Source organism: Schistocerca serialis, chromosome 3 (genome assembly GCF_023864345.2).
Source record: "Schistocerca serialis cubense isolate TAMUIC-IGC-003099 chromosome 3, iqSchSeri2.2, whole genome shotgun sequence".
Taxonomy (NCBI): Eukaryota; Metazoa; Arthropoda; class Insecta; order Orthoptera; family Acrididae; genus Schistocerca; species Schistocerca serialis.
The window spans coordinates 427,730,727-427,751,899 of record NC_064640.1 but is presented as its reverse complement, the minus strand read 5'-3'; the positions used below and the strand labels follow the sequence as shown (position 1 = coordinate 427,751,899).

General features: G+C 40.7%; 1 protein-coding gene across 2 annotated transcripts in view; it reads left to right on the top strand.

Moving 5' to 3' along the window:
* The first annotated feature begins 285 nt into the window (after positions 1-285).
* Positions 286-21,173, top strand: part of LOC126470307 (ATP-binding cassette sub-family C member 4-like) — a 264,208-nt gene continuing 243,320 nt past the window's right edge. For both annotated transcript variants that reach the window (XM_050098079.1, XM_050098078.1), the window contains exons 1-2: positions 286-416; positions 4,361-4,471. In XM_050098079.1, the coding sequence (XP_049954036.1) occupies positions 343-416; positions 4,361-4,471 (185 nt within the window). In that variant the 5' untranslated portion in view covers positions 286-342. The remainder of the gene's footprint in view (positions 417-4,360; positions 4,472-21,173) is intronic.

Below are 21,173 nucleotides of genomic sequence, written 5' to 3'. Positions count from 1 at the left end.
ACCACCGTATGCCTGTTTCATCTTGAAACACAATATGTAATAATAGATAGAGGCAAGCGAGAGAACGTCTTCGGAGTAGGTTGTCGCAAGTGAGACGGCTCGTCACGAACTAGGCTCAACGCCAAACACGGCTCGTGAGCAACGGCTGTGCAGCGAGCGCGGCCCGCGGCGCCCCTCCCTGCAAGAGCAAAGCCGTCCCTCGCGCACGCAACAGGTCTGGGCGACGCGCTGGTGGGTTTTACAGCGAAAGCGTTTTCAAGGCTACGGTCCGTCAGCGAGGGGCCGACCGGCTGCTGGTTGCTGGCATAGTAAGCGTCGCGGCGGGCGCGCTGACCACACGCGATGAACGCCGCCAAGCCGTTCCCCGGGCCCAGCCCCAAGGCGTCTGCCGGGCACGTCTCCAAGCTCTTCTTCTGGTAAGTCAGATGCAACTCACTGCCGTAAAGGAAGACCGAAGATCGCGGAAAATCGCACGCCTTACCTCATGCTGTGGCAAACGGTAGCATATCACTGTGTTGTGTACACTGAGACATTTACCTGGACATTACCAGAAGCATTCTAAAAATTAAGTTGAGTTTATATCCGTTTACAATTCAGTGGCTGTCTTTGGAGTGTTCGCTTCTTCTTCACACCTCGTTCTGTGATACCACTGATCCCACTCTTTGTCTCTGACGTAGCAAGCTCTTTTTTTTTTTTTTTTTTTGCCAGATATAGTGATATTTAACCGATTACTGAAGAGCGTGTGTGTGCCCAATCAGTCTGCGAATCCTGCACACTGTGATCGCTGTGTTTTCTTTGTCTAATTCTTCAAGTGATGTGCTTGCGAAACAGAGCTTCGGACGTGGTCGCCAAGACAGCTGTGGTAAACCGGGAGGAAATCGCATCCTACCTGGTTCGTCGTACTAGAGACTCGGGGGTTAATACGCTCAGCGAGCCCCGGTAGAAAAGACACACCGCCTTGCTTCACGTGCTAGTGCACCGCGCGTTACGCTTTACGAGTAGATGGTGAAAATGTGTACACAATTTTTAAAAAATCCGTAGCATTGTAGTGTTGCATAAATCAGCTGTGTTCTCCTTGAAACACTAATACAGTAGCTTATAATGTTATTATTTCCAGTGCGAAAGAGGATAATATAGCTACATGAACTTAATATAAAATACGTTTAATTAATGAGTAATATTAATAATAGCTAATATTATTAACTGTGGCTTAAGAATAAAAATTAATAATAATGTTGTGAATCTGTATAATATTAAATCTGCATTATTAATAATGAACAGAGGATGTGGACTTTATCAGCCACATTGTTAACCACTATACCAGTATCCTATAGGAACGATCTGGAAAAACTATGGGGTGGAGACTGAATTATTTTACTCTCTGCCGAGTATACGCTGCTTCGACTGTAGGTGCAAATTTAACACTCTGTGCTGCAGCAGAACTCGATCCCGGCTCTCTGCTACTTGCAGACAATCAGGTGCTGTTTGCTTTCTCCGAGCAGCGATGTCTGTCGGTGGAAGATACTGTTCCTTAGATTGAACATGAACTTTTTTCGACGGAGGCCTCTTTCAGAGCAATGAAGTTTGCTCAATATTTTTTTCAGTGAGCAGATTGCATCCCTGAAGTGCAATTCCACAATGACTGCAAAATACCCAGTTGAGCTATCATAATATCTTCATTGAATTAAAATCGTTTTCGACTAGATCGTATGAACAGAATCATTTACTAAAAAAATTGCATTTGCTTTCGGCTACTATTCAGAAAATGCGTCACCTACATTCTACAAACCTGTCCTAATGTTACATTTTTATACAAAATGTACCATGCTGGTTTTTCACATATACCCATAGCGTCAGGTGTTTCCTAATCGGCAAACTTCAAATATCGTATTTCTCAGTGTTTTCATCCGGGGTTGCCGTTTTCCGAGTGGGCTCTCTTCAAGAGAAATACAGCACGTTTGAATTCAGTCAATCATTTATAAACGGTAGAAAATGAAACAGCAAACTCTTTATAAAGCTACATTAACTTCGAACGTATTTCTGTTGACGTTAAGCCGACGAAAACCAATTTATCTGTTTGAATAAACATGAAAAGTTTCAAAAACTGTATAAATAAAACCATTCCTCAAATGAAGATGGCACGTTACTTATGTTATTAAGTAACGTTTATCAACGTAACATCTAATAAATCTTTTTGGTATCACGCCATGTCTGTGCGAAGCCAAAACACGCTATCATAGACCCGATACGTTACTGAACGCGTTTTTCGATGCTTGAAAGCTATATATGTCATTCATAAACTAAGATAAAAATATATTGTTTATGTCTGTGATGGTAATTTAATTTCTTCTGCGCAAAGTTACTGTGATAAGATACCTACAGAAGTTATCGGTATATACGGGGTCAATTATTCGAGGCCGTACTCTCGTGACCCATGTCTGTCTTTGCTGCCTTTGTCCTTTCCAAGAAAACGACGTTGGTGTTTCACAATAGCCGTAGGTTGTTGAGAACTTGGCGAGACCATTAAATGTTACGCAGTATCCTTCTGGCAAACGTAGAAAAGTTCGCGATGCTAGTTAGAATAACAAACCGTACTTTCTACCCCGTTTCGTAAGCCGCAAGTATTACTATGGGGCTGCCTCGTTCTTTTAATTTCTTATTTCGTTTAACAAGGATATGTTTTTGACGTTGATTGTGTTGTGTTGTGAATGAGTTGCGGCTGTTGTTGCGAATACTGAAGTATCATCTTCCATATGCAACACAATTTACTCTTCACAAGGGAAATGTCTCTCCACTGAAATTTCCCGCTGAAAATATAAACCATTCAAGAAAAACGTACTTGTAAATACCTTTTTGTAGTATTTTGAATCTGATAGAGAAGAATAATTTTTATGAAAAGGGATTATTTCAGCTTCTTCATTGGCAGTCTCAGAGGAATATTTCCTGGCAGAATTTTTGACCGCTGTAATCTGCATCAACACAAAAAGATCACTCTTTCCACTTGCGCTTCAAACAAATGTAAAGAGAAAGTTTTTATTATATTCTATATTTGTAGATCACTTTATAGTGTGATCACTTGGGCAGAAAAAGAAACTCAATAAGACTGATTTTTATTTTTTCATGGTGCACTGAGCTGGTATGCCACAACTTCAAGTGGAAATTATGTGTTGTGTAAGTCAACAGCAGACAGCAGCCGTGTGGTTCAAATGGCTCTGAGCACTATGGGACTTAACTTATGAGGTCATCAATCCCCTAGAACATAGAACTACTTAAATCTAACTAAACTAAGGACATCACACACATCCATGCCCGAGGCAGGATTCGAACCTGAGACCGTAGCGGTATCGCGGTTGCAGACTGTAGCGCCTAGAACCGCTCGGCCACCCCGGCCGGCGTATGAGAGCAGCTTTTTGAAAAAAGAATTATATTTACGCACTATGAAGCTGGTAGGCACTAGCGTGACCAGTAGCTTCATGCTGCGTACTTTTTTTTTTCCTGGGGAAATAAAATCTGTCTCAGCGTTACCTGCATTTTGCTAAAGTAGCGTGGTTATTTAGTACATTTCACGCGTAAATTTACAGTTAGAACACTAATTCCCTGTCTGAAACTAAATTTCCACCTTTAAGTTATGCATTGTCACCTATTTATTCTATGACTAAGTTTCAGCACATTCGACATTTAAGTTTGTGACTTGTCTTATTTTTAATTTGTTTTATTTTGCGAAAACTGTTGCTCAAAAAAAAACAAAGGCAGACAATGTAGACAGTTGCAGGATTATATCATCCCGTTTCGATTGTGTAGTCAACCGAGAGAACAATAATGTCAGTTGTTGTATTAAGTTACAAATGTAAAAATAGCTGTCGTTCGTTGTGTGCTTATTACCCACTGCTCATGTGCCCTGTACTCGTAGCTTACAATTTCAGCAACTCATACGTACGCTAATGTTGTTCGTACACCTATAGCTTCCACTTACATAAATCTGACCATATGTCTCGTATAAAAACTAGATATTGACATATATAATAAAATGATAACTATATATATATATATTGGCCACGACATCTGGTAGATGACTGTTGCAGTGTCTGTGTGTTTATGGGTTGCATTTTTTCATATGACTTGTCAAGCCAATGGCAGCACGGCATCTCTTGCCGCAATTGTCACAAGTGTATCTGGCTGCTGAGGCAGGATGTGTGTGATGTCCTTAGGTACATATTTGGATAAAAACGTTCCACCCATGTTGTTAACTAAGTCAGGACTGACACCAATGATATCCTACGTGACTCACAAAACGCTTGGGTAACCTCTAAACCTTAGTCCTGAAGAAATTTAAAATAACGAAAACAAATTTATTTCGCAGGTGGATGAGAAACCTTGCGTGGAAAAGCTACAAGGAATCTCTTACCGAAGAGGATTTACGTGAGCCGTTGGAAACCGACAAGTCGAAGCGCCTTGGAGATGAGCTCGAGAGGTAAGATTCATAAGTTTCCGTAATTTTTACATCACAGTACCAGATATTCAATTTAATCACGATAGCTGTCCTCCATAGTCTCAACAACATCTTGCAAATTATAAGTAGTTCAGTTGGTAAAACTCATTTTAAAAATCTGAGTGTTCAGTATTCGACAACACTTCATTCCATAGATTTATTTTCGATTCATTTCATGGAATACTTTGTGTGGGTGGAAAGCTAGGCCGTTATTCGTACTCCACTTTAAACTATGGTATACCTGTGACTGTCTCCCTGGAAGACAGTTCCTAAATCGACAGAATGCAAACCATACCTGCAGTCGCCAGTAGAGTGCCTAGTGTAACACTGTGATATTCAATTTAACCTTCAAACAGCTAACTGCTGTATTTAACTTTTCCTGAAACACATTTTCACTTTTCCAACTGACGTTAGAAACTTGCAAATAATTTCATCTGTGTGAAACCTGTCAGGTACAACTAGATTCATAGTTCTTGAATGTAGTCGTTTTTTTTTTCGTTTAACCTGTGCTAAAATAATCCTCTCTGCGACGGAATTGCAGTGTTTCTCATACCGATATGACTCCTTTATTCATAAAGGAGTAGATGGCTTCACTGCTCGGTTAAATTACAGGTGCACGTTCATTGGTTATGTGCCTTTCAAGTGGACGGAGTTGGGCTTTCGTGAGGTGTGGACCAGCACACCCTGCACGGGCTGGCCTTGGTCGCAGCGCCTTTCCGCATAGCTCCGGTTTCCTGAAAGGCTCTCCTTGGTCTCATTGCCAGCTCTACAAGAATTCGCCTGGGTCACTACTCCGACCAGCACCATGGCGCAAGTTTTTCTCTTGCTGTGAAGCAGGCAATAACCTCGGGTGAGCGTCTGCCGTGAAACGAGAAGGTCACGTGCTGCAGGAGTTACCTGCTGTTCTTGACCGAGAAAGACGACTCAGCGGAAACGCTCGGCGCGTTCATCGAAGAGGAGATTACCTTTTCCCGCTGCAATTGCGTATTTCAATCTGTATGCCCATTAACATCAGTTTCAGCGAAAGCATTCCGTATTAAAATATCAAAGACGACAAGTATTTGTAACACAAGAACTCAGTAAGGAACCGATGTTGCTTGTATACTATTCCGGTATCCTAAGATACAGTGTGCTATAGCAGACGAATCTGCGAAGTTTTAAACGTAGATTCTTCTGTAACGATCAGTAACATAAGTAAGCACCGTAAAATATGAAATCATTTCTCTAATGCTGTAAAATATATTCTCAAAAAAACATGGTAGTTTGCTTTCACGATTTCTTCACTCAATCGCAACATTTTCCCATGATTTTGTGGACGTCAGCTAGATGTCTATGTTAGAGCTTTATTGGGTTCAACTACCGGGAGTGAAACACTTGCCCTCAACAGCTAGAATAAGGACTGTTTAAAATTCGTAGATGTCGAGAAAATTATAATGTGTACAGAGAGTGAGAGGAAAAAGTTGAAGCTGGATATGAACAAGGCAAGCGAATTAAAATAAAAAGATGGTACAGTTAGCGACCAGTTACCATCATTCGCTTCAACACGTTAAAAACATAAAAGACAGAAAAATGTATCAATCTCTGTCATAAGCACATCGATAGGATTACGTGTATCACAACCAAAAATATGCCTACACCATGAAACATCTTACCGATTTATTTTCTCTCTTTGACGTCAGACATTAAAAAAAAAATCTAATCAGAGCGACAAAAATTTAGGAAAGTTTATAATAGTATACAATACATCAAAGTTTCATAAATTCATTGTAGTGTGAATGTGAAATGTCTTTGTAGAGAGTAGGATTAACAGAAAATTTACTGTTCGGTAAAGAATGAAAGAGATAATCTTTATCAAGATCTTCAAACACTTTAAGCAAATTTGTATGTGCGTTTTTTTTGGTTTTTTTTAGAATTTCTAACAGTAGAAGCAAGCAAGAGAAGCATTAGATAAAGAGTCTCAGGGAGAGAACAGGTAAATTAACGTACATCAGTCGTCAGTTCTACGGCTGGTCTGGAATTATAACTAGATGTAGTTGTTAGAGGTAATATGTCCTAATCGTCTCTCAGCTTGTTAACGTTGCGCACAATTCAAGCCGAAATCTTAACCACGACGTAAATTACCATTGTCAGAATTGAAAGTCTCATAACGTGAAAAAAATATTATTTCACCGTCAAGAAATTCAGCCAGGGAGCTGTTGAAACTTATATTGGGACGTTACTTGTAAACCACTAGGCCACAAATTTAGACAGATTTAAAAACAAATGTTACTGCAACGACAAATTCACTCAAATGAAGACATCATTTGAAATTAAATGTGGTAACAGTTTAGCCTTCCTGTGAGTCTATGAATAAGAAGAAGACATGGCACAAAAACGAGATTCTAGTAAAATAAATAATTATATTAGTTAAAAGTTTACGAAAAATTCAGCTGAAGGTCAGTAAGTGCCGAAGATAAACCTGGTGGGGAACGATGGAATGCATTAAAGGACGGAACAGACGGGATTTCTGCACGACGGGAAAAAAGAGATATAAAAATTGTAATCACTGCGGATAGAGGAAACAAAGCAAGAAATAGTGATACAGGGATATGTTTAAATATACTTTTAAGTGAAATCAAGACGATAACTGAAAATTAAATCAAAGAGTGGTGAAAGGAGACAAAACATGAGAAATAGAGGTTGGTGGACTTGTAATACCATTGACAACAACATTAAAAACGGGTTTTAAAAAACGTAAGAGCGTTAGAATTAGAAGCGTTAATAAGGGAAAACTTCTGAAGCATAAGAAAGGCTCTACGTTTGCTAGAAACAAAATTGTTACAGTAGAGTTCTGCTCCATCCACTCTCACCGTTCATGGAGGTAGTAGTTAATCTTACATAAAGATTTCTCGTCAAGTTTACTCTTATATAAAGATTTCTCGTCAGTTAGTTACGGATCCAACTGAAGATCAGAAATACTTTTCAATTGATGTCGACGTCGGTAGATAAAGAGCGCATGCTCTTATTACACAAGGTTGGGAAAATATTTGCAACCTTTTTTTTCTTTTTTCTTTTTTTTCTTAAGCAACTATCCTGGTACCCACCTGAAGAGTTTCATGAAAATCACGGAAATTAAATTTGAGTCACTGGACGATGATTTGAGCCTCACATCTCCTGAATACGAAACCTCGCTCGGTACCACTGACCACTGAGGAACTCCTACGTCCATAATTATTAACTTCCAGTCTGTAGTACTTCAACGTATACGTGGAGTATCTGTCAAGGAGAAAATCACAGACAAAATGGGCTTGGGCTTCAGGAGATTTAAATATTTGCTGCTGGAAATAGGCCACTGTGACAGCAGAGAGGAAATAAAAGTCCCTCCCACTGTATCCTCCGGATAGAAGTCACTGACATCACCATTCAAATCCATAGAGAACCACATGAAGGAGAGGCTGCTGCCAATGCGACTGACCTCGAACCACAGAATCAGTTGTATAGTGCCTCTGTAACGTGCCACATGAAATAGCATTATTCGTATGATGTGAGCAGCCGCTGGCCAGATCCACTTGCTATCGATCCTCTGTTGCCCAACATCCTCATGAACGTCACTCTCATGGGAAATGCAGATAAACTATCTGGCACACACAGCGCATAAATATTTTACTAAATCTTCTGTATTTAATGGGAAACAAAATATGCTGTAAATAGAGAAACTCTTCATATATCATATCGATTGATAAAATTAAAGACGCACAGTATCATCTGAAACTAATGCTACCCCATTGTGCTAGTACACTACTGGCCATTAAAATTGCTACACCAAGAAGAAATGCAGGTGATACACTGGTATTCAATGGACAGATGCATCATACTACAACTGACATGTGATTACATTTTCACACAATTTGGGTGCATAGATCCTGAGAAATCAGTACCCAGAACAACCACCTCTGGCCGTAATAACGACCTTGATACGCCTGCGCACTGAGTCGAACAGAGCTTGGATGGCGTGTACAGTTACAGCTGCCCATGCATCTTCAACACGATACCACAGTTCATCAAGAGTAGTGACTGGCGTATTGTGACGAGCCAGTTGCTCGGCCACCATTGACCAGACGTTTTCAGTTGGTGAGAGATCTGGAGAATGTGTTGTCCAGGGCAGCAGTCGAACATTCTCTGTATCCAGAAAGGCCCGTACAGGACATGCATCATGCGGTCGTGCATTATCCTGCTCAAATGTAGGGTTTCGCAGGGGTCGAATGAAGGGTAGAGGCACAGGTCGTAACACATCTGAAATGGAACGTCCACTGTTCAAAGTGCCGTCAATGCGAACAAGAGGTGACCGAGACCTGTAACCAATGGCACCCCATACCATCACGCCGGGTGATACGCCAGTATGGCGATGACGAATACACGCTTGCAATGTGCGTTCACCGCGATGTCGCCACACACGGATGCGACGATCATGATGCTGTAAACAGAACATGGATTCATCGGTAAAAATGACGTTTTGCCATTCGTGCACCCAGGTTCGTCGTTGAGTACACCATCGCAGGCGCTCCTGTCTGTGATGCAGCGTCAAGGGTAAACGCAGCCATGGTCTCCGAGCTGATAGTCCATTATGCTGCGAACGTCGTCGAACTGTTCGTGCAGATGGTTGTTGTCTTGCAAACGTCCCCATCTGTTGACTCAGGGATAGAGACGTGGCTGCACGATCCGTTACAGCCATGCGGATAAGATGTCTGTCATCTCGACTGCTAGTGATACGAGGCCACGAGGCCGTTGGGATCTAGCACGGCGTTCCGTATTACCCTCCTGAACTCACCGATTCCATATTCTGCTAAAAGTCATTGGATCTCGACCAACGCGAACAGCAATGTCGCGATACGATAAACCGCATTCGCGATAGGCTACAATCCGACCTTTATCAACGTCGGAAACGTGATGGTACGCATTTCTCCTCCTTACACGAGGCACCACAACAACGTTTCACCAGGCAACGCCGGTCAACTGGTGTTTGTGTATGATAAATCGGTTGGAAACTTTGCCCATGTCAGCACGTTGTGGGTGTCGCCACCGGCGCCAACGTTGTGTGAATGCTCTGCAAAGCTAATCATTTGCATACCACAGCATCTTCTTCCTGTCGGTTAAATTTCGCGTCTGTAGTACGTCATCTTCGTGGTGTAGCAATTTTAATGGCCAGTAGTGTAACTGGCCTAACTCACTGAGCACCCTACAGAACTGCCCGTAACTGCCCACTTTCAATCGGGCTTCTTTTATTATAGTGGCTTGTGACATCATGTGTACGAGGTCAACCAGGCCCAACGTCAAAATTACGAAGTTTCTTATGAAAGAAATGATCATCATTACAATGTACAGTGACACAGAAGATCAATTTTCAGTATGATTCTGTGGTTCAAAATAGAATCTGAGGAACTTCAAGAATTATCCACAAAAACGAAAATCATCATAAAATATCAAAATAAATGTTAAACAGAATGTGGTTGGTGTATATTGCCTGACAAAAAACTGAAGTACTCAGAAGGGAAGGAGGAAATAAAATGAAACTTCACAAATTGAGAGGGTATGTGATTTTATTTCAGTGACCAAAAATTTACAATGAACTTGGCAGTATGAGCATACGTGTCAGTATGACGATGCATCCCCAAGGCAACGGGGCAGAGCACCTACAGGCACAGTCTGCATTGTTGCCAGATCTCCTTATGTAAACAGATTCACGTTACGTTGAAGATCATCCCTCTCCCCTCAACCCTACCTCCTCCCCCACTTCTCAAGCCCAACTGGATGACTTAAAAACGGCGGGAAATTGAAACACGTGTTATCCTATTGCTTGGCCATAAGAGCTCAAGCCTGTATGGTTGCCAGATCTCCTTACGTAAACAAAATGGCCAACTGGCATATCATCATTGCATAAACAGTTATGTCACTTGAGAACAAAATGGCCATCATATCCTTTGACCCTGATGCAAATTGACCGCTAATTTGGCTGGTGTCCTAATGTAAACAGAGAACACTTATGTGCTCTTTCTACAGTAAGTAATGACATCACTGTTATGTTTATGAAGTACTTGCAAAATGACCTAGCCTCACATGGATGACATTAACTATCTATGGCCGGATAAGTTGTCTGGCGTCGCGTATTTTGTTTAAAATATTAGGTAATTGAATATCATCGCTTTCATGTAACTAAAGCGATGTAAGCAGCATGCGCCAAGAAGGTTACCAGTGGCATGAATGTTGTGTTCTCCATCTAGAACTGGCGTTTGGAGTGAAATCTCACGGCGTTGATGAGAGCATATTGTGATGTACGTAAAATGTTTACAACCACATAATGTTTACAACATTTTGTATGGGAACAATGGGGGTATGTATGTATGAGGATTCAATATGTATTGAAGGATAACTGAGGTGGCACAAATAAAAGAAAGATAAGAAAAAACTGACCGATCTACATGTTCAGCTCGTGCTACAGCGCTCCTGTTGTGAAGCTTAGTACGTGCTGTGCGGCGTTATTAGGACTCATTGCCACAATTCTTTGTCATGGACTGTTTTGGCTGACTTTTTCGCCATGCCACACAAAGAAATTTATCTCCGTCTAGGTTCCACTGAAGGAAAGTAGAAAGCTGAATGTCAAATCATCTGCTGCACTGTTGAAAGAACAAAATGTATTTAAGCAAGGCTAAGTTGCTGAATTAATTTTTCAGAACATATTTTACTGTAGCATAAAATATGAAACACCACATATTTTAGATTCACATTTTTCTCGCAATGCAGTTGTTCTCAAACGATTGCAGGAAAATTATTGGTTATAATATTTGATTCTTTCACATTATAAGCTTCGCATCACAGAATGAGATGGTTATCTCCTCGTTATTGGTCATATTTATTACGGTACTTCCAAGTTGAGTAACTCACTCCCCATTGCTCGAAGAATTTGCACTGAATTAATGATATGAATTGTCATTGCTAATCTGACGGAAGCAGAAACTGGTTGTCTGAAATTATCATCATATTTCGAAATGCTTCCATCAATCATCTGCACAAGTATTTCTAAATCTTCTGTGTTCGTCTGCGAGAAATTTCGGAGTCCCATTCAATAAGATTGTGACCACGTCTTTATGATCTTTGTAATGTCTAAATCTCTTTCTGCCCATTGGAGACTCGTTTCCCGTTCTCCATTATAATTTAAAAGTGTCTAAACAAATAATATTGGAACACGTTAAGGCGTGTGCGCACTGAGCACACAGCGCCGAACACATTCCGCATATTGTCGTTACATGAACGATAGAGTTGTGCCTTGCTGAGCTGTGAGTCCAAGGAGATCTGCCATTCACCACCAGATTCCATCGTTTTCACACTGGCAATTGACTACTTCTTTCTATTTTCGCCAATTTGCAACGAAATATTTATAAATTACTTACACCAATATTCCACATAAGTCAGTCTACCTATTAATAAAACTCTTATCATAATCTCTTCAGTAGTTCCTGAGATTAGACAAAATATACAGAATGAAGCGAGCAGGTGACTTCAGTTTATTTGCGTAGAAAGGAAGAAAATACACATATACCTTTTTCATAATTCAGTCTTACATATTAATAAAAATCGTTACACAATCTTTACAGCAATCCGGCCGCTGTGGTCCAGCGGTTCTAGGTGCTTCAGTCTGGAAGCATGCTGCTCCTACGGCCGCAGGTTCGAGTCCTGCCTCGGGCATGGATGTGTGTGATGTCGTTAGGTTAGTTAGGTTTAAGTAGTTCTAAGTCTAGGTGACTGATGACCTCAGATGTTAGGTCCCATAGTGCTTAGAGCCAATCTTTACAGCAGTTCCTCAGATTAACCTGAATGTACAAAAAGAAGGGAGCAGGGAACTTCCTTTTATACATGTAGAGATATACGCAAAACTTTCTCGTGAATCGATATTCTGTTAATAAAAACTGTAGCAAAATCACTACTTCCTGAGATTACCCTGAATGCACAAAAATATGCGAGCATAGGAATTAAGTTTATAAATGTAACGAAGATTTATAACATATTATACGTCGGAGGCTGGCTGAACCAAGTCTGAAGGCCGCAAAGAAATAACAAGAAAAAGAAAAAAACACTCAATGTAAATGTGTAGCCGTGACAACACTCCTGTTGTAAAGCTTAGGACACACAAGTTCATTATTGAGGCTTATTGCCGCAATTTTGTGTCACGGACCCTTTGTGACAGAATTTTCACCCTACCACGCAAAGAATCATGTTCGCATCTATGTTTGATTATCCAAGGATAGCTGAAAGCTGATTGTTGGCTCATGTCCTGCAGCGCTGCAAGACTTTCATTATATAAACGAAGCAAAGCTGCATCTCAACCGGAGAAAATGCCTCTGCAGACTTATGTGTAGTCTAAGCCACGTTTCGTTTCCAGATCATTGAGAGGTGAATGCTAGGTTAAAAATAAAACTGAAGGAAAGTGGCCCAACTGGAATTCCATTCGGCAACATTTCGATTTCCGGCCACACACTCTACCGCTAGACCCCCGTGTCATTTGCAATTCTAATGTGCTTGCAGCTCTCAAATCACTGCCGCTCTCCCGCGTTATGGCGGTTGTTTTCCAGTTGAGGATGGAATAGGAATTGTTTATACAGTGACGAGGAAATTTAATTAATCATAATTCAGACAATTTATATGAATTATTTGCAAATTATACACAAAAATCTTCATCGTGAGTCAGTGTATCTATTAGACAAAACCATATCGAAATCTCTACACGAGTTCACGTGATTACCCTGCATATAGCAGCCGAAAGTGACTTATTTTACATCAGGACCAACTTTGAATACACAATAATTTAGATGATGATGTGGATAAAGCCTCCCCCCTAAATCAATCGATTACATATAGATAGAGTGTACCTAGTCGATGTTTAATTTACAAAAAGGGCGAAGAAATTAACAGAATTACGTCACATGCTGTTGTCTGGCCTTCAGTCATAAAGAGACTGATGAAAAAGGAAGTTCACTACTTAGCGGTATAGACAGGTTTGGGTGACCGTGCTTAAGATGAGATTGTGAATAAGTTTCTTGAGGCGAAAAATATTGTGCGAATCATTTCCTTCGTTATGTAACGTCCTATGTAGCTGTGTAATTTGTTATTATCTGCTTGTAGTGTGTGATACACAGTTTCACAAAAATACCTTGCGTAGTTACAGCAGAAATCATTGTGTCCAGCCGGGAATTTGCCACCCCATCTTGTAGAATGTAAGTAAGGTGTCGTGAGCGGTGCCCCTCCTTGCTTGGCGATGCAAAAATACTTGCATCTTATTCGTCTAGCGGCATGCGATAGGAGAAAGTGTTGTGCCACGGAAAACTTTTCATACTTTATCCTGTGTAAGAGACGTTTGATATATTTTATTGTTCCATTTTTAAATGATAGCATTCACCTATCGTGTGTAGCAGCCTTTTTCTGAAATTACAAAAATTACTCCAGAAATGTAAGGTTTTTCCAAATCGAAAAAATGCTTCAAAGTTTAACTTTGGTCCTGTATCACATTTCTATCGAACTTTAACACCGTTTCTATCGAAAAAATCATGTCGATACTGTATTTAATAATCTGTTCCAATATTACTCTACTACACTAATGATCCGTTACAAGTTAAATACATTTTTAAGTGGATGGTGATGCAAACTGATTCAAATTTCCATTTTGTGTCAGATAAAGTTGGTAAGATGCTAAAGAAATTTAGTTCATTTGCAACTTTGCAACTATCACATGTTCCACGGCAGAAGCCTTTCTTCCGTTTCAAAATACAAAAGGGTACGTGACTGACGAAGTATGGCTTAACTGTTCACATTAATATAAATAGTTTCAAATATATCTCAAACTTTACTCGCCATAAAAATTATGAAACTGAGGAATTAACAACGTCATCCAAATAACTTTAATATACGAGTATGATGCAGCACTTAAATGTGTAGACGCAAAAATACTTAGAAATTCTGCACAAAGCAGAACCTCCTGTCTCACCAAAACGAAAACAGTAGGAAACTCTGGAAACTGATTGTCGAAGCCACTACTGCACATTCCTTCGTGTGTTTCCAAAATCGGTCACTAAATTGTAGTACCAATCAGGAAACATCACTTTTCCTAGGTACACTATCCTCAAAGTCCAACACCTTCTCCTATATAAAAGTTGCACTGCCAGTCGGGAATATAACATTTATTAAATGGCAAGCTCTATGTATTCAGATTTTCTTTCACCTGTTGGAAGATTACGTTCTAAAAATATAATTTTCTCACAGAGTTGTAATTTATCACATTTTCGTCAATAATACACGTGATGCTTCAGTTTTATCTTATAGGCACCTTATAACTGAAACAGTGCGCCCGGTATTTATTGGGTAAAATATGTTTCGGCAGCTCTACGTCGAGTTTTTTGATTATATCCCAGAAACGACGTGAAATACAAGAAATCACATTTTAGAGATGAGATGTTCAAGCTCGTTTCAACAGCGATAATTTTACACAAGTTCTCATTTGAATTTTAAAGTTGATTTTGCTTTCTCTATTTTCCAACAAATTCCAGAAATATACGTTTCACCATTCTATTCGCCCTTATTGATTTGTCCCAAATACATTTTACCCGAAAAAATCTGACTTGCTCTTTCCAAGAAAAATTGTCTGCACGATAAATCTGAAGCACCCTGTGCAGTATTACTGTAATTTTTATTCAGTTATAAACAAAACAAGTTCAACTACATTTATTTTTGTTACTATTTACTCTGCGTTACAATTGTGACCTAATTTAATACGGAGAACGTGTTTTGAAAGCTCTACAAAGTTACATTGCTTTACGAAATTATGAAACTTTTTATTAGATAATAGACAGAACAGAAATTTTTTATATCTACGGCAGCATCTCCAGTATGGACATATTTATCGAAATGTAGCTACTTTTTCTGCAAAAACTGTTAGTAGTTTCATCAGATGGTGTAATTATTTGCAGCCGGGCGAAGTGGCCGTGCGGTTCTAGGCGCTGCAGTCTGGAACCGCGAGCCGGCTACGGTCGCAGGTTCGAATCCTGCCTCGGGCATGGATGTGTGTGATGTCCTTAGGTTAGTTAGGTTTAACTAGTTCTAAGTTCTAGGGGACTAATGACCTCAGGAGTTGAGTCCCATAGTGCTCAGAGCCATTTGTAATTATTTGCAAAAGATTAGATTTAATGCAGCTAACAATCACCATTCAGAAAAGCGACACTGAGTGAGCTTCCAGTTTAAAATGGTGTAGATTGTCACCATTCTCAACTGTGACGTTGATCTGACTTAATGGTAGAGCTGAACAACGCATATATCTTAGAACATTTTCTGGATCACCTCAGCCCACCACATACCATTTTCGGCCAATTACAACAATGACTACGAGAAACAGGTATGTTCGCAAATAGAGGGGTTGACTGTGGTGTACGAGGCTTCGTGGATAGTGTATACGGGAGAGTCACCTAAAACTTTCACCGCAAATATTGCAGAAAGGAAAGCGATATTGATGCGTGGGTTTCACAAAATGCATTGGTAGTCAGGGGCTCGTATTGTTAGCCAATAAAAAAATTGTATTACTACTTACAAAGGGTATTTTTTGTGCAAATATCCACTTTTTCAAATGCAAAAATGCCTATTGACACTAACAAACTAATATTAGGGTAAATTTGAATGTTAGTAGTGTTCGCTGCGTTATTCTAGTGCGAGTCGTTTACGAGTTAAGGTATCTTCAAAAGTTTCCACACTGCCACTTGTCTGTGTCGTTCCTAGGTACGATTTTGTTATGTTTGCTTACAGTGTGCTTGTGTGTTCCTTGAGTGCGCCGCGAGTTGCTAGTTTGTGTGTAACAGTCCAATCAGTAGGTCTTGAGAGGACGATGTGATTTACGAATGCAGAAAAAGCCGATATGCTCATGGTGTATGAAGAGAGTAAGACGAATGCAGTTCGTTCTTGTACAGTGTAAGCAACAAGTTATCCCAATAGACGTCAACCATCTCGACAAATATTTATCAACCTCTTCAATCATTTACGTGAATGTGGTAGTGGAACACCTAGTCAATTTAACAGAAGGAAACAAGTGACGACAGAAGAGAGGGAAATTAATGTTCTTGCTGCTGCTGTTGATCGGCTCCTTAGCTTCCACGCAGTCGCACTACGAAGTGGTATAAGTCAGACAAGTGTCCTACGCATTCTACGTCGACATAGTTTCCATTCCTATCACATCTCTCTCCATCTAGAGCTGTATGGAAACGATTAGGAGAAACGTGTTAACTTCTATACATGGGCACTGAGACTCCAGATGTATCAGGTATCTCGTTTAGTGATGAAGCCACGTTTATCAATCATGGCCATATAAACCGTCGGAACATGCGCTGCTGGTCTGTTGACAATCCCCGTTGGCTCTGTCAAGTGGAACGTCAGCGACCATGGTGAGTAAACGTGTGGTGTGGGATAGTGAACCATCAGCTCATAAGCCCGTTTTTCATAGACGGGATACTGAACGCCCAACTTGTAACAGACCATCTCCCAAGAATGCTAGAAAACTTTCCTCTGCAGACTAGGATAAACCTGTAGTACCAACATGATGGCTGTCCAGCCTACAGTGCACAAAGTACTACAGAATGTCTTCACGAATTGTTTCCAAATCGTTCGATTGGAGGCAGAGGACCTGTACCTTGACCCGTTTCCTGGATTTGACGCCTGTAGACTCCTTTCTGTGGAGAATGCTGTAAAACGATGTCTACAAGGACGCACCAACTACACCTGATGATATGAAACGACGTATTACTGCAGCCAGCTCGGACCTCTTCGCTGAAAAACTAGCACGTGTGTAGCAGTCATTCCATACCAGACTGGAAACGATTATTGCCGCTGCTGGTGGTCATTTTGAACACAATCTGTGATGGCGAATTGTCTCGTTACTGGTGCGAATCCACCTAACTAGCGTATACACTTGTGTTGTTGTTTAGTGTGTGGTTGGTCGATTGATTTGGTGGAAGAGACCAACCAGCGAGGCCATCGATCTCATCGGATTAGGGAAGGATGGGGAAGGAAGTCGGCCGTGCCCTTTCAAAGGAACCATCCCGACATTTGCCTGAAGTGATTTAGCGAAATTACGGAAAACGTAAATCAGGATGGCTGGACGCGGGATTGAACCGTCGTCCTCCCGAATGCGAGTCCAGGGTGCTAACCACTGCGCCACCTCGCTCGGTTTATGATGTCTCGTAAACGACTCGCACTAGAATCCTACAAAAAACACCACTGACATTCTAGTTTACCCTAATTTTAGTTTGTTCTCTTAAATAGGCATTGTTCTATTTAAAAAGTGTATGCTTGCATAAAAATACACTTTCTAAGCATTATTACGACCTGCGTATTGGATAACAATACGAGCCTCTGACTACCAGTCCATAATGTGAAAACAGCACATTAGTAGCACTTTCTGTTTCCGATCAGGTCAGAGCAGATTGTTTTCGATGTGTCGGTACCGCAAAATGGGATATTTGAAAGTTTTCAAAACTTCAAACTTAATTTACACCGATTTCGGGGCATGGCTTATTTATCAGAACTGTAACTATTAAGTCCCCTCCACAGCCCCAGGAAGTTTTTAATTCGAATTGAGAGACTCGCGTGTATGGATATTCGTCAGTCTTCTTGTTCTTAATCAAAGTAATACACGGTGCTTGAGTACAATACTTTTCTGCGAATAAGGAGAACCTCAGGTAACGACTTCAGAGGCTACAAATATTATTTAACGAAGAGCTTCGGAGGACATATTGATCATAAAAAGGAAGAATTAACTTAAAATAACTTGCAAACATTGCTGCTGTTACAGCAGGTTAATAAGTAATAAACTATAATTCACGTCATTCAGTACAATGCAGTATTTGAGCACTAAGGGTGATAATTATTTTTAAAAAAGCACTCGTCTTCTATGACATATTGCAGGCAACACCTCAACATATACTAAATTCGACAATCCACTAGTTCTGTTACTAAACCCCGTACACTGCAGGATTACCTCGAAATAATTACTCATTCTACCGTTATCATTAATTGTGTACGGTGTGGACCATCCTTCGGCAACATCGTATCTGGGAACCAACTTATGTTTGGAATACTTCAGACCAACTTATATTTATTTGGTACGTAACATCCAAAATATCCCATTAACCATCTGAAAAAAATTATAGTAACGGAATGTCCTCAGTTTCTTCTGTGTTACTCTTCGCATTAGACAGTAGTATGACTGAATGGAAAATCGCAAGTTCAAAATACGTCTCGTAACTTGCGTGTATGTAGGGGGGACCGAGCCACGTTTACGTGTGGGGCACGCTTAAGCAGAGCACTTTTCTCGGGAATCATTCTTGATAGAGCGTTATCGACAGTGGAAGATTAGTACTACCATCTACTGAGGTCTCTCCTCTCACAAATTTGACGCGTCAGTTGAGTGAACGTCTTAGCATGTTTTTGTGCAATGAGAGTAAATTTTTTTACTCAAACATCGAAGCTCCTAGGCGCATATCATCCAGAACTGTGAATAGATAAATATACATTCGTCTACAACAGATTTTTCACTTTACAAGGAACATTTGTATAATTTGAAAGTCTGAAAGCTACTGCTGTAGTTTCGTAACTAATCCAAACATGGGGTGGAACAGTTCCCTTGCAGCACGTTTATACACTATTTTGCATTGCCGTCCTAACTGATACTCCAGTCAAGGAAGCTTTCAGACGACGGCACCTGGAAACGCAGTCTAAATCAATGAAGGCACGGGAGAGTAAAAGGTAGGAATTTCTTAGAAAGCTATTTGAACTTAATGAATTTCAAGGAGAAAGAATTAATTCTGTGAGAGCAAGGCCTGATATGGACAATAAATTGCTAAAAGCAAGAACAAAGGAAAATGTGAGTAGTCCTACTTCCGGTGTTTATATTTTATCATTTGTGTTTGCCCAAATGCAGATTTTAAAATGGTAGTTCTCTACGCTCTCCTGTCTTTTGCCATCTTCTTCAGGTCCGCGTAGTTTCCGATTCCCTTTTTGCAGTTTAAGCGCTGTCGGGCGTTGTCGGCACTTGGATAGGTGAACACCCAGGCCGCCATGCGCTGTTGCCATTTTTCGGGGTGCACTCAGCCTCGTGATGCCAATTGAGGAGCTACTCGACCGATTAGTAGCGGCTTCGGTCACCCTCATGACGACCAGGAGAGCGGTGTGCTGACCCCACGCCCATCCTATCCGCATCCTCCTCTGAGGATGACACGGCAGTCGGATGGTCCCGCCACATAGTATTACGATTTGCATGAAAAAAGGAAATTTTTCAGTTATTCATGTCTGTACCCTCTTTAGACTACAATGACTGAGCACGTTTCTAAAACTGTCAGAGCAACCGGAGAAACATCCTCCCTCTGTGAAAGCTATGTGCCTACTTCTCTAGAATTAGTCCTCACAGTAAATCAAATGTCTCCACTTTGGCTAAGATTGACTACGGCCAATGAGCGTTGCTGTTGGCCTCAATACTTAGGAACTTATCCTGCTTGATGAATCACACATCTTCAACTACTTTTATCTATCTGCCAAATTATGGCCTCTAAGAGTGCATACATACACGGGATGAGTCAAGTAAGACGTAACACACCTTTTAGTTCCTGAACGTTTCCAGATATCGAAACGATGTTTTCTGCAAGTGATAGTACGCTAAGGGCACGTACTTTGGTATGTAATAAAGAATCTGAACTCTTGTATCGATCGATATACTGAAGAAAGCATGATTTCTTAAAACAGAATTACATACTTTCAACGGCATCCGAAAGCGCTTGGAAAGACGAGCAGAGTGATATAATGCATGTTAATTTAGAGGCTGAAACTCTTCGAAAAAGAATCCGAGAAATATTCTAAAATTGAAAAGCTAGTCCGCCGAAATCGAATACTGCGTTTTAAAAACTCTCATGCCACGCTACATCATTGCATGAAGCCTTTCGGTTGTTTACTTGTCTGCATTGCAGAATTAGCATGAACTGTGTTTTCTATCGGCAGGTCATGTCTGCTTCAACATTTCTTGCCTGCAGACATACAGTAAGGCCGGCCAGAGTGGCCGAGCGGTTCTAGGCGCTACAGTCTGGAGCCGCGCGACCGCTCCTGTCGCAGGTTCGAATCCTGCCTCGGGCATGGATGTGTGTCCTGTCCTTAGGTTAGTTAGGTTTAAGCAGTTCTAAGTTCTAGGGGACTGATGACCACAGTAGTTAAGTCCCGTAGTGCTCAGAGCCATTTGAACATACAGTAAACACCAATGAGGAGAAGTCAGACACGCTACTTTTACACGGACAATGACAAACAAATGTTGTTGAAATAACAATGGAAAACTGTCTGACTGAAGAGATTGTAGTTGTTTCCACGAATAACTGCAAACGTGCACACATATGAAATAGTTTTCCTAAGCCCCATCTGATAAGCCAGAAGCTAACATATGCCATAGTTCTACACACAAAAACTTTGGCTGACCCTGTACCTATGTCGTATAGAAAATGGGTTTATATTAGTTGCGTAGGAACATCTTTCTGCATGTAACTACGAGCCTGGCCTGAGTCTCCTGCTTGGCGCAATAGACGACTTCGGTGTCGCATTACTTTCCAATTGTAGGGCATTTCTCGGACTCTTCTTGCGAAAG